The 12,500-nt window shown below is 43.4% G+C and overlaps 2 protein-coding genes across 2 annotated transcripts in view; both read right to left on the reverse strand.

Moving 5' to 3' along the window:
• The window catches only part of LOC105892981 (rho GTPase-activating protein 44-like), a 68,704-nt gene extending 64,073 nt beyond the window's left edge, over positions 1-4,631 (reverse strand). The window contains exon 1 of the mRNA XM_031561642.2: positions 4,017-4,631. Coding sequence (XP_031417502.1) covers positions 4,017-4,069 — 53 coding nt within the window. The 5' untranslated portion in view covers positions 4,070-4,631. The remainder of the gene's footprint in view (positions 1-4,016) is intronic.
• Positions 4,632-9,819: 5,188 nt separating this feature from the next.
• The window catches only part of LOC105892982 (cytochrome P450 2F2-like), a 4,271-nt gene continuing 1,590 nt past the window's right edge, over positions 9,820-12,500 (reverse strand). The window contains exons 4-9 of the mRNA XM_031560627.2: positions 12,158-12,318; positions 11,769-11,942; positions 11,524-11,662; positions 11,187-11,374; positions 10,504-10,645; positions 9,820-10,212 (exon numbers count right to left, since the gene is read on the reverse strand). Of these exons, the coding sequence (XP_031416487.1) occupies positions 10,022-10,212; positions 10,504-10,645; positions 11,187-11,374; positions 11,524-11,662; positions 11,769-11,942; positions 12,158-12,318 (995 nt within the window). The 3' untranslated portion in view covers positions 9,820-10,021. The remainder of the gene's footprint in view (positions 10,213-10,503; positions 10,646-11,186; positions 11,375-11,523; positions 11,663-11,768; positions 11,943-12,157; positions 12,319-12,500) is intronic.

A 12,500-nucleotide genomic window follows, 5' to 3' on the forward strand; every position in this document is an offset into this window, starting at 1 on the left:
GTTTAGTTACCAGAGACCTAGAATCTTCAATTTCCCCATTGCTTGTCAAATCAATTATAAAACAAGAGATAAAACTTGAGCTGACAAGAAAAGAAAAAAGGATTAGCCTATCTGAAGGCATCTGCCAAAATGACAGGGTGACATTTAGAACCAGGAAAGGGCATGGACATGTTTAGGCCACACATACAAAGAGAGATGCATTCATGTTCAGTTTTCCATTAAACTCCATTCTCAGATTCACACAAAACACTTAGTTTTTTCTCCTCAACCAGGGCCTAAACTACCAGGTTTTCTTTTAGCAGAACAGGCAGCATGCATTGTTGAATCCAAATGCAGTCTTCAACTATATCTAGTTTGTAAGAGACAAGTATACAAAAAAACACTCTCCCTCGAACAACCACACCAAAGTATGAATGGGGTAAAAAAAAAAAACGAAAAGAAAAAAATCTAAAAATAAGCAGCTGAAGTGATTATCCCAGCCATCCATCCCGCTACAACTCTCTTAAATAAAAATGAGCGAGCGAGCGGTCCAGCTTTACCCCAGATTAATAGCATAAGCACATCATTTGGGATGCTTTTATTAGAGAGGGGGACGTTTAACTGGAGAAAATGGCTAGAGGCCACATCTTATCTAATAGGGAGATTAGTCATTTAGGAAGGTGAATGGCTTCACAAATATGGGATTTAAAGGGATTTTTAATCACAGTCCTCTATGTGTGTTTTTTTTTTACTGTTAATCCATGCTCACAATTTTGGGCTGTATCATCTAGTTTGTGGATGGCAAACCTGTTATGCTTTTATGAATAGAGATGTACAGTATGAGGATAAATCATGTGCTTTTGGAACTTTAAAGTAAGTAAATCTATTCTAGTAGATCCCACAAATAAAATTATGAACATTTTAAATAAACACATTAACCACCACATACTCCACATCCCTCACCATATATAAGCTGCATACCATGTACCATAAAGCATTACGGATAAACTCTATTAGTAAATCCAGCAGACATTTTTATATGGAGTGACTTACAGTCCAGTAAATCAATCAAACCTCCATGTCCATTACTGTCCAGAGTTTTAATACTAGTATGCTTCCATCCAACATGGTCATGTAATTTCACAGTCATGCTCATATTCAAGATGTTGCTTAAGATGCATGAGCGTGATCACGTAAACATTATGAGTTTACATGGATGTGTACTGAATGTCCTGCAGTTTGAGGTTCCACAACCCTCTAAAACGTTCTACTTAAAGGTTCTCCGCAGAACTCATGGGCACTCACACAGTATCAATAGCCTTTTTTTTCTTTTCTGCCTCAGAGGTTCTAAGTGGAACCTTCACTAGCTCTAGGTAGAACCCTTAAAGCTGAGAAATGCGCTCCGTGTGGAGTTCAGGCATAGGGCTGCAATGGAGCTACACATCCCTTTGGGCCACCGCAGTGCCAGGCCTCGCAAGGTCAGTGCTGTTATCTGTGGATGCCTGCTGGTGTTCCTGCCCGCTGAATGCTACTAATTGCCACGGCTGGTTCTCCTTTGAGGGTGCGGGGGGTATCACGTTACAGAGATGCCACACCTGGCCAGGTGAGGGCTTCAGGTTCCTTGCCAGGCAGGTGATACAACCACGCACACCCACACCCACACACACACACACACACACACAGACACACACACACACACACACACACACACACACACGCACACACACACACAAATACACATACAGAAACACCAACCACCAAACACACATATACAGAGACAGAGACAGAGAAACACACACACACACACACACACGACAGACACAGAAACACCCACCAACCAACACACATAAACACACACACACACACACATACGCAGTGTTTCCTTCTGTGCTCACACCTCCACCAAACACGCAGCACCTCATTAAGCTGCTCTGGGACATGTGTTCTTGGAGTTACTTAAGCTAGCTGTCTCTGCACAAAACATGGTTATCACTAAAAGAGCTGTTTCTGCTAAAACAAAAAAAATATGTTTCTGTGACACTCCAGGGGGCCCTGTAATAAGCTTTCAAGAAGACAGAAACACACTCCAATGAGCAAACTAACGAGGGAATTTCCAAAAGTAATCGCACCCCTTGCCATTTATTTGACATGAACGGCCGTATTGAGGGGTTGGGCTGGACTGCTATGGTGGGCAAGTCTGATGGAACAGAGCCAGAAACCGCTAGCTTCACAAACTAACGAGGGAGTTTCCAAAACATGAGGGCATCCCCGGGCAACGTGCAAGGCACACACACACTCACACACACACACAGACACACACACAGACACACACACACACAGACACACACAGACTCACACACACACCAGTAGTGTTTTTTTCTTCTGTATTCACACCTCCAACGACCAAGGCACGTTGAGGATCGAGGTGGACTCCTATGGCAGGCAGATCTGATGGAGGCGAGCCAGAAACTGCTGGCTTCACATATGGCAGCTTTCAAGTCGAAGAGCTGCCTGCCACACCGAGTGAGCAGAGAAATGTGCTGTGTCATGGCTAACGGCGTCAGAGGTGTCAGCAAAGCTCCATTTAAGTATTTTACTACAGAAGCCACTACCGCCCGGTCTTTTCTGCCGGGGGGAGGAAAGCAGAGTCAATATCATTTGTATTGATCCCCGCGACAGTAAACAACCAGACAGGCATGTAATGACGGCTGGCCTGCCAGTTTCGCGTGAAGGGTGTGTCTAAGGACAGAACTGAGCTTAATGTATGCTTTAAAAAGGCCTCTTCCTCGACCGGGTTGCTGATGGGACAGGCTTGTAAGCTTCTGATGCTCCCTCCTTTTTGAAGCATGATTGCTGTGTTTCATGGCGTTCATGTCATGGCTCAAATCCTGCTGACTCAGCTAAATATGCTAAACAGCAGCCTTGTCAAATACTGTAAGATGTGAATATACACTACAATATAAGATATGTAAATAACAATTATTCACAAATACTTAAATACAAAAACCTAATTTCAGAGTCCTTTACCAAACTGAAGTAAGACTCCACTCCACAAATTCCAGCCTTAGGGAGCCAGCAACACACGCTCTCTCACACACACTCATATTGGCACAGTTGTCATGGGAACCTACACATACACTTACACATTTACTGGCGTCGTTGCCTGTGCTGTCATTCTCACCTACAATGCCATTAACCCTTTTGTTGTTATGGAGGGTTTTACGGCCACGACATCACTACCACATAAACATCATGTAGGCTACAAGACAACATTGCCCATATTAACTGCTTATCAGTATTTCTGTCCGACATTCAAGCCAACATAATGTTACATATATTTTTATATTTTATACATTGTACATCTGAGGAGTCCATCGAGACACGTCGATTGGGAATGATGTCTGACTGACAGAATGATGTCCAATCCTTGGTCCTGCATTTTCGTGCATGAACCTGAATTACGGTACATTAGATATTTCGAACGATCTCCTAAAACAATCAGCTAAAAATCAAACACATAAGAGTGGTTACACACACACACACACACACACACAGGCCTACGCCACAGCCTTCCTCCACTGCGTCCGATCAATATCGCAGATGGCCATCTTCAAGGATTGAGATGCCACACCCCTTGACGACATTTGCACTTGTCGCTTAATTATACGTAACCTAAACATTCGCTGATACACCAGAATACAGAGGTCTATACATAGAGATGTTGCCCCCCCCCCCCCCCCCCCCCCCCCCCCCCCCATCTCCAAAGGGACAAGGAGTGACAGTCTAGACAGATTTCGTTTGTCATCCACACCTGTCCAAGAATACGCCTTGCTAGAGAGGTTTCACCAAACACACGTCCATCTAGATGATATCATTCAATGATAGCAATCTGATAATGTGTACATGCCGGAACACCAAGTGTATTTGTCAAACACCACACTTGATTTCTCTCAAATGTATCCCGAATGAACATGAAGCCATTCCGCGCGAGTTCAATCTGCACAAGCTCAACGAAATGTCAAAAGAGGTACGCTTACCTGCCCACCGTTTGGTTAGCGAGCTGTCGCATTCGATTGAACTGTTTCTTCATCTTGCAGCTTTTTCTGCATTAACCCCGATGGCAAAAACTGGTCGGCATTCCTCACTGACAAACAGTCATGCGATATGTGTACAGATATTTACGTGAAAGCACATCCTCGGAAAATCCACTCCATATCAAGCAAACATTTCTCGCCGGCAATGCAAAGCGATTGGGGGCAAGATTTCACAACATTTTATGTCCTTGGGCTGCTACTCCGTTTCTCTGGGATGCTGGACCAATTTCTTCTCTCCGGTCAGGATGACAGCTCAAGAGCCGACGCCGCTGTGCGGTGCACTATGGGAGTCGTAGTTAAAATATACAAAGAAAATATACAAGAAATAAAAAGGCGTCGTTATTAATCATTTATATGGGGTACCAGAAAACTTTAAGACGGAATGCATGATTTGAATAATTTAGTGAGAATACAAAATAGTAGGCTAGCGTCTCGTTTACATTTTGCAAAATAGCTGATCTATAACTAATTGTGACATAAATACGCTCTTCGGATAAAATTGGCGGGCCTATAACTTGTCAATGACTGGTCAGTGTCAGTTGGGTCGATTCTATTGGCGGTACCGGTGTGTTGGATATGCGGGGAAACGTTGTGTGATACACATACAGGCTAACATATGAGCCAGTTAGGCCAGTATGAGCCAATATATTTAAATACTTAACAAAATAGACTGGTAATGTGCGGCAGCTCAACAGGCGTGGCTTTGTAAACATCGTCTAATCTCTTAGACAATATGATCTTAAAATGTGATGGGAAATATATATAGATATAAAAAAATATATTGATTGATTTATTGATCAATTGATTGATGATCTGCGTCAATTATTCCATATTATGCCACCCGCTCACCTTAGTGCCAGTCAGTCAATGTTGAGCTTTGATGACATAATGGTCTAATACGTTCATGAAGCACACATCACCACCGTGTGGAAGAAGAGCGAACAAACCAAAGGAGTTAATTGTCAATTGTCATGTAATAAAAACAGATTAGCATAGATGTCCGGGTTGATTCCTGAAAATGGACACCCATTCACATTATTATGCCTGAGACACACTTGCAGGCATACTACATACTACAACATTTCCATTTGATGTCAGAATTGAGGTCATATTTGAACTGTGCAAAATCAAAGACATTACTCTTAGCTAGACATATTAAATAAACCATACTGTTAAAATCTGTGATTTGGAGGAATTATATTTCCACATATACTATCAAGATAAAATGTAGATTAGATTCAGCTGAAATGGACTGTATTGTGAGCTGGACTCAATTGCATAACTCAGAGACAGGGATAAAGAAAAATCAAAAACGTTTACTATCAGAGTTCGGTACACGGAAAGACAAGGAGAAGGCGACGGCAGGGTTCGGTGTGGGTCAGTTGGGGTTCGGTACACAGGCAGGCGTTTCAAGATCAGGGGGGTATTCGTCGTACGTGGTTTAGTGACAAACCTGGATAAGTTAACTCAGAGTAAGTGGTACACCTCCTAATAAAAGAACCCCCATTAGTTCATTCTCCTAGAAAAACAACGTCAGAGGGCTCTTCTATTAGGAGGTTTACCACTTACTCTGAGTTAACTTATCCAGGTTTGTCACTAAACCACGTACGACGAATACCCCCCAGGCAGACAATCCAATAGGGAGGAGGCAAAAACAGGGTTCGTTAAACGTTCAGAGGTCGGCAACACTAGAATATCACTAAACATGGAGAAATCGCTGGGACGTTAGAAACACGGGGGAAAACTAAGACGAACTGACAACGAGACACAAGAACACACGGGCTAAATACAATAGGTGATGAGGGACAGGTGCAGACAATCAAGGCGGGGCAGACAATCAACAAAGGCTGGGCACACACAAGGACAGGGAGTGAGGTGTACACACACACACACACACACACACACACACACACACACAAGGGCAAGGCGTGAAGTGTCTGAAACGAGAAGAGAGATGAGTAAACAAACACAGCACAGAACTGAAGAATAAATTATACAATAAGGAAAACATAATCTAGTAAACAGGAAGGGACTTAGCATCAGCTTTATTGATATTGTGTGGAGTACAAGTACAAAGCCAATGAAATGCCGGTAGAAGGCACTTAATCATTTTTACAGTGTAAGACAATATTAACATAGAATACACAAACACTCACTCAAAATCAAACTTAAAGAATCTAAAGAAATGTCATTAGATGGTGTTGATTTTTGACAAATAGACTCATAATGCAACCGATATAACAGGTCAGTTCCACTGTATTATTGATTTATTACATTTGATGTAATAATAATAATAATGAAAAAAATAAAACATCGCCCCACAACCATAACAGAGTCCTGCAAACATAATAATTACTCATTACCAGTGCCAGTGCCAGTGTATGCTACAAAAGACATTTATATATATAGTTAAGCCTTTGTATTCCTCTCGGAACATAGGCCATTGATGAATTGTTTCCACCCTCGTCTGTCCTGAGCCATCCTCTCCAGCTGTTTCCACGTCAGCCCCTTCTTCTTGAATTCCTGCTCTGTGCTCCTTCTCCAGGTGTTTTTGGGTCGTCCTCTACCCCGTTTGCCTTGTGGGTTCCATGTCAGTGCCTGTTTTGTTATTGCTGTTGTGTTTCTTCGTAGTGTGTGTCCAATCCAGCTCCATTTTCTCCTTAACAGCTGTATATCTACTGTTTCTTGTTTTGTGCATTCCCATAGGTTGATGTTGCTTATTGTGTTTGGCCAGAAGACTCCAAGGATGCGTCTTAGACAGTGGTTTATGAAGGTTTGTAGTTTGTTTGTGATGTTGGTGGTAGTTCTCCAGGTTTCGGAGCCATAGAGCAGCACGGTTTTGATGTTGGAGTTGAAGATTTGAAGCTTCGTCTTGAGGGAGATGTTTTTACTTTTCCAAATTTTGTTTAAGATGTTAAATGCTGTTCTTGCTTTCCCAATTCTTGTCTTCACGTCATCCTCTGTCCCACCATCAACAGCTATCACACTTCCCAGGTAGGTGAATTTGTCGACATCTTCCAGCGTCTGGTCCCCGATGGTTATTGGGTCCGTGTTCTTGGTGTTTATCCGCATTACTTTGGTTTTTGGACCATTTATTTTGAGTCCAAGTCCAGCTGCTGTTTTTTCTAGCAGTTCGGATTTGTCCTGCATCTGTTGGTGGCTATGGGAGAGTAGTGCGATGTCATCCGCAAAGTCGAGGTCCTCCAGATGTTCTGTTAGACTCCACTGGATGCCAGTCTTTTTATTGTGGGTTGATTGTACCATGATCCAGTCAATGCATAGAAGGAAGAGGAAAGGGGAAAGCAGGCAGCCCTGTTTCACGCCAGTGAGTACTTTGAATTTTTCTTGTGCGCATCCCTCGAAGAGTACGTTGCATTGCATGTCCCAGTACATGTTCTTGATGATGTTGGTATACTTTGTGGGGATTCCATAGTGTGCCATGAGTTTCCATAGCATTTCACGGTCTACACTGTCAAATGCCTTTGCAAAGTCTATGAAATTGACATGAACAGGTGTTCGTCATTCTATAGACTGCTCAATGATGATCCTGAGGCTAGCAATTTGGTCGGTGCACGATCTTTTGTTCCTGAAACCAGCTTGGTTTTCTCTCAGTTCATCATCAACCCCCTTACGAAGTCTCTCCAAGATGATGCGGCTGAACACTTTGCCTGGTGTTGATAGCAACATGATCCCTCGGTAGCTGTTGCAATCCCTGAGGTTTCCTTTCTTTGGTATGACAGCAATGAGCCCGTCCTTCCAGTCTGTTGGTATGTTTCCTTCTTCCAACCATATGGTCTTTATTAGCTGGTGGAGCATGGTGGTTGAGGTGTCGAGATCTGCTTGTAGAGCCTCTGATGGGATGTCATCTGGCCCTGCTGCTTTGCCACGTCGCAATTCCTTGATGGCCTTCCTCACCTCAGATCTTGTTGGGGGGCCACAGTTGATGTCCAGCGTGTGTGTGGCTGGTGGGATCTCTACCTTTTGGGCAGGGGGCTGTCTGTTGAGCAGCTCCTTAAAGTGTTCTGTCCACCTTCGATGTTGTTCTTCTTTGGTGGTGAGAAGTCGTCCCTGTTTATCCCTGATCTGGGTGTTTGTCTGTCTAAACTTACCAGCTAGTTTCTTGGTGGTCATATAGAGTTCTTTGATGTTGTTTTTTCCAGCTGCTTCCTCTGCTTCCCGTGCCAAATTCTCAATGTAATTCCGCTTGTCACATTTTGCGCTTTTCTTCACTTCTTTATTTGCTGTTTCATATTCTTTGTGAGCTGCTGCCTTTTTTGCTCGGGTTTTGCTTTTGTTTAGTGTGTCTTTTTTTGTCCTCCTTTCTTCAATTTTCTTCAGTGTGTTTGTTGACAACCAAGGTTTATGGTTTGTTGCTTTTCTCCCCACTACTTCTAGGCACGCCTCTTTCCATATGTTTTTCAGGTTGCTCCAGTGCTCTTCCACTGATTTGTGTTGTTCTTCTTGCAGGGCTTGGAACCTGTTCTGTAAGGTGGTTTGGTACAGTTCAGTTGTTCCTATGTCCTGGAAGAGCTGGGTGTTGAACTTTGTTCTTGTGTTGGTGGGGTTGTTGCCTCGCTTCAGCTTGAGCTGGAGTTTTGCAGCCAGTAGGTGGTGGTCTGACCCAGCGTCTGCCCCCCTCTTCACACGGACATCTAGGAGAGAGCGCCTGAACTTCCTGTTTATGCATATGTGGTCGATTTGATTTTCGGTAGTGTGATCAGGTGACATCCAGGTGGCTTTGTGGATGGGTTTATGTGGAAAGACTGTCCCTCCTATGACCAGATTGTAGTCAGCACAGGTGTCTGCAAATCTCTCGCCGTTTTCATTCATGCAGCCGATTCCATGTTTCCCCATCACCAGTTGGTATCCACTGTTGTCGTTTCCCACCTTTGCGTTCATGTCGCCCATGAGTATAGTGATGTCTTTTTCTTTCCTGGCCTGGAGCAGCTGTTGTAGTTGGTTATAGAAAATGTCTTTCGTTTCCTCTTCTGTGTTGTTGGTGGGTGCATAACACTGTATGAGTTGTAGGTTGATTCTTTTATGGGTAGTTTTGAATCTTGCTGTAATAAGCCTGGAATTAATGGGTTCCCAGCTGATGAGGGCCCTCTGTGCTTCTTTGGAGAGCATAAAGGCCACTCCCTCTGTATGTGGTGCTTTATCATCCGGATGTCCAGAATAGAGTATGGACTCACCGCTGGCCAGTTTCACCTCTCCTGTCTGGAGCCATCTGGTTTCGCACAGACCGAGGATAGAGATCTTGCATCTCCTCATCTCACTTGCTATGACTGACGTTTTTCCTGCTGTGTACATGGTCCTGATGTTCCAGGTTGCAATGTTAGTGGGTTGCCTGGGAGATAGAAGATTCTGACGCACCCTCTCCGTGTGGTTTTCGAAATGCGTCTTCATTTCCTCTTCAGCCTGTATGGTTGGAGAGTCTTCATCTCCCAGGTTGCGGGGTTTCTTTTTCTTCATCAATGTTTCAGTAATCATTTTTATCCACTTCACAGGGAATTGGCCTATGAGCTTCACCAGTGCCTATGTGTGTGTGTGTGTGTGTGTGTGTGTGTGTGTGTGTGTATGTGTGTGTGTGTGTGTGTGTGTGTGTGTGCGCAAGGGGGGGATGTAGCGTTTCTGCTTGAATTGCCCATCCCATGTAATTAGTGAATGGCTAGAGGCACTCGCCTCCATTTATTATGTATATGTATACTACATACAATTATTTTCACATGACAGGATGATGCAATATTGAATAAACTGCGGTTAATACATGGGTGCGGGCAATGCACGGGTTTGTTTTAAACAATAACATCCATGCTGCTGTTTATATACGGTGCGGTTTATAGTTGGGAAAATACGGTCAATATTGTCCTGTTACATAGATATGACAGACAAGCAGACCTAGAAAAGGCAACACGGACACCTTTTACTCTTAAAGAGGACAACAACATTTAGTTCATGCCCCCTCTCAGGTGGACAGTGACCTGGAAAGGTTTGGGTGCTTGCGTTCCTCCAAAGACCATGCCATAGTCAGGAACACCCCTTTCCTCTGGCCAGACCAATCGGAAGCGGCGCAGCAACGTGACCAGGATGAGAAAGAGTTCCATACGAGCAAGCCCCTCCCCCAAACAAATACGAGAACCTGTGAGAAGAACCAGAAGACATACTGCTGTAAACGCCACACTATTCACAACTACTTCACATACTAAACCAACCCAATGATATACTGCAGTAAACACCAAAGGATTCACAACTACTTCACATACTAATCCATCCAACCCAATGATATACTGCTGTAAACACCATAGGATTCACAACTACTTCACATACTAAACCAATCCAATGATCTAAACTGGCAAAGTAAAACTTATTCATTCCTTCATTCATTCATCCATTTTTTATAATGTCAGAAATAATTAAATATGTGTGCTACCTAGAGAGAAGGGCATGAAGGCGTCAGGCTTGACAAACTCTCCCCTCTCGTTCAGGAAGTTATCGGGGTTGAAGTCATGCGGGGACTTCCACTGGTCTTCCGCATGAAGCACTGAGGACAGACAAGGAATGATCATCGTGCCCTATAGAGAGAGAGAGAGAGAGAGAGAGAGAGAGAGAGAGAGAGAGAGAGAAGTTAAGAGCGAAAGGAAGTTAAAGAGACACCATCAATAAGGACAGGGCCCTGTTTACTCTCATGGTGGTTTAAAGGGCGACATCAAGCAGTCAAGCTTTACATGCAGTTTCTCTAACAGTTTCTTCATTCATGCTGCCGTCATTATAATCACCAAGGTAACAAGGCTAAAAATAAACAAAAATGATGTGACTTGCTGAGAAGAGATTATCCATCAAGGCAAGGCAAGGCAGGGCAAGTTTATTGATACAGCACAGTTTGACACATTGGTAATTCAAAGTGCTTCGCAAATGAATAAAACAACATAGTAAATAAGAGATTAAAAAAGGTAAAAGAGTTAAAAGAAAACATGAAAATAAAAGATTAGATCAAAAAGAAAGAGTGCATTAGATGAGACTCGCTCAGTTGCTATCGCTAATCAAGAAGCTAACGATAAGCTAGGTATTAGTGTACTGTACTCTGTGCTGTTACTAGGTGACAGTGAGTGTTACCTTGGGAATGCTGTAGCCCTGGATGTGTGTGTCTGCGGTGGTGGTGTGGAACAAACTCAAAGGAAGAGTATCAGCTACTCTTTGGGCCTCGTGGATCACAGCCTGGACGTAAGGCATGGCCTGCCGGTCCTCAAACAACACCTGCTCACGAGACCCCAGCACTTCCACTATCTCCTGGTAGCAGCGTTCTGAGTGCACACACACACACACACACACACACACACACACACACACACACACACACACACACACACACACACACACATTCAGCATACTCACAACACATGTCTTTACAAAACAACCCTATATTTGATGAAGGGGGAGTTGGACCTCGTACCCTGTATGTGAGGATGGGTCATGAGGTAGAGTGTTGCTGTCCTCAGGGTGTTGGAGGTGGTGTCCGTTCCTGCCATCAGCAGGTCAAACAACATGGCCACCAGCTGACTGTCTTCAAAGGAGGTACCTTTGTCTGCCCTCTAACACACACACAAACACAAAAACTCAGCTTTTACTAGGGACGTTCAGTTAGTATATATTGCATAGCATATTCATATTCTGATTTGCCTTCTCCCACACACTCACTTTCTCCATCTCGTCCAGATAGCAGTCGATGAGGTCTCTAGGTTGGCCTGAAACCCATGAGTCTTTATGCTCACTAACCACTTTGAGTATGTGGCTGTGGATGCAGCTGATTACATAAAAAGCCCGATTGAACGGCAGAGGGAATCTCCTCATAAACGGAGCAATTTCATAGATCTGCCACAAGGCAGAAGAAGAAGCCACATGTCAAAACTGTGAAGTGGACTGAAAGAAAATTATTGAAATATCAAAACATGATTTTGTAGTGGCATTGACCTATATTTTGATTTGCAAACATTTTATCACAAACAATGAATATAATTTATGGAACCAACATGAATACAAAAATATGATCAATACATAAATAGAAGGATAAAAGATCTTAAAAGTACCATTGCCCAAGGGCTAATGACTAATTTAGTCACGTTCGCAATCATGGCAATGAGTTCCTTGAAGTAAGCATCATCGTAGTCAAATCGAGAGCCAAAAATAACGGAACAGATGATATCACAGGCAGCATAGTGGAAGAGATACTGGGGGTCCATGGACTTCCCTAAAGAGAGGGCGTAAGAGAAGGAATGAGAAAGAGAGAGAGGGATAATATGTTTTTGATACACACACACACATACACACACAGATAATATGTTTGATACAGGCACAGATCTACACACAGATAGAGAGAGAGAGAGAGAGAGAGAGAGAGAGAGATTTTGTTTCAGAGATCAAAAAGTGTGC

The sequence above is a fragment of the Clupea harengus genome, chromosome 23 (assembly GCF_900700415.2).
Source record: "Clupea harengus chromosome 23, Ch_v2.0.2, whole genome shotgun sequence".
Taxonomy (NCBI): domain Eukaryota; kingdom Metazoa; phylum Chordata; class Actinopteri; order Clupeiformes; family Clupeidae; genus Clupea; species Clupea harengus.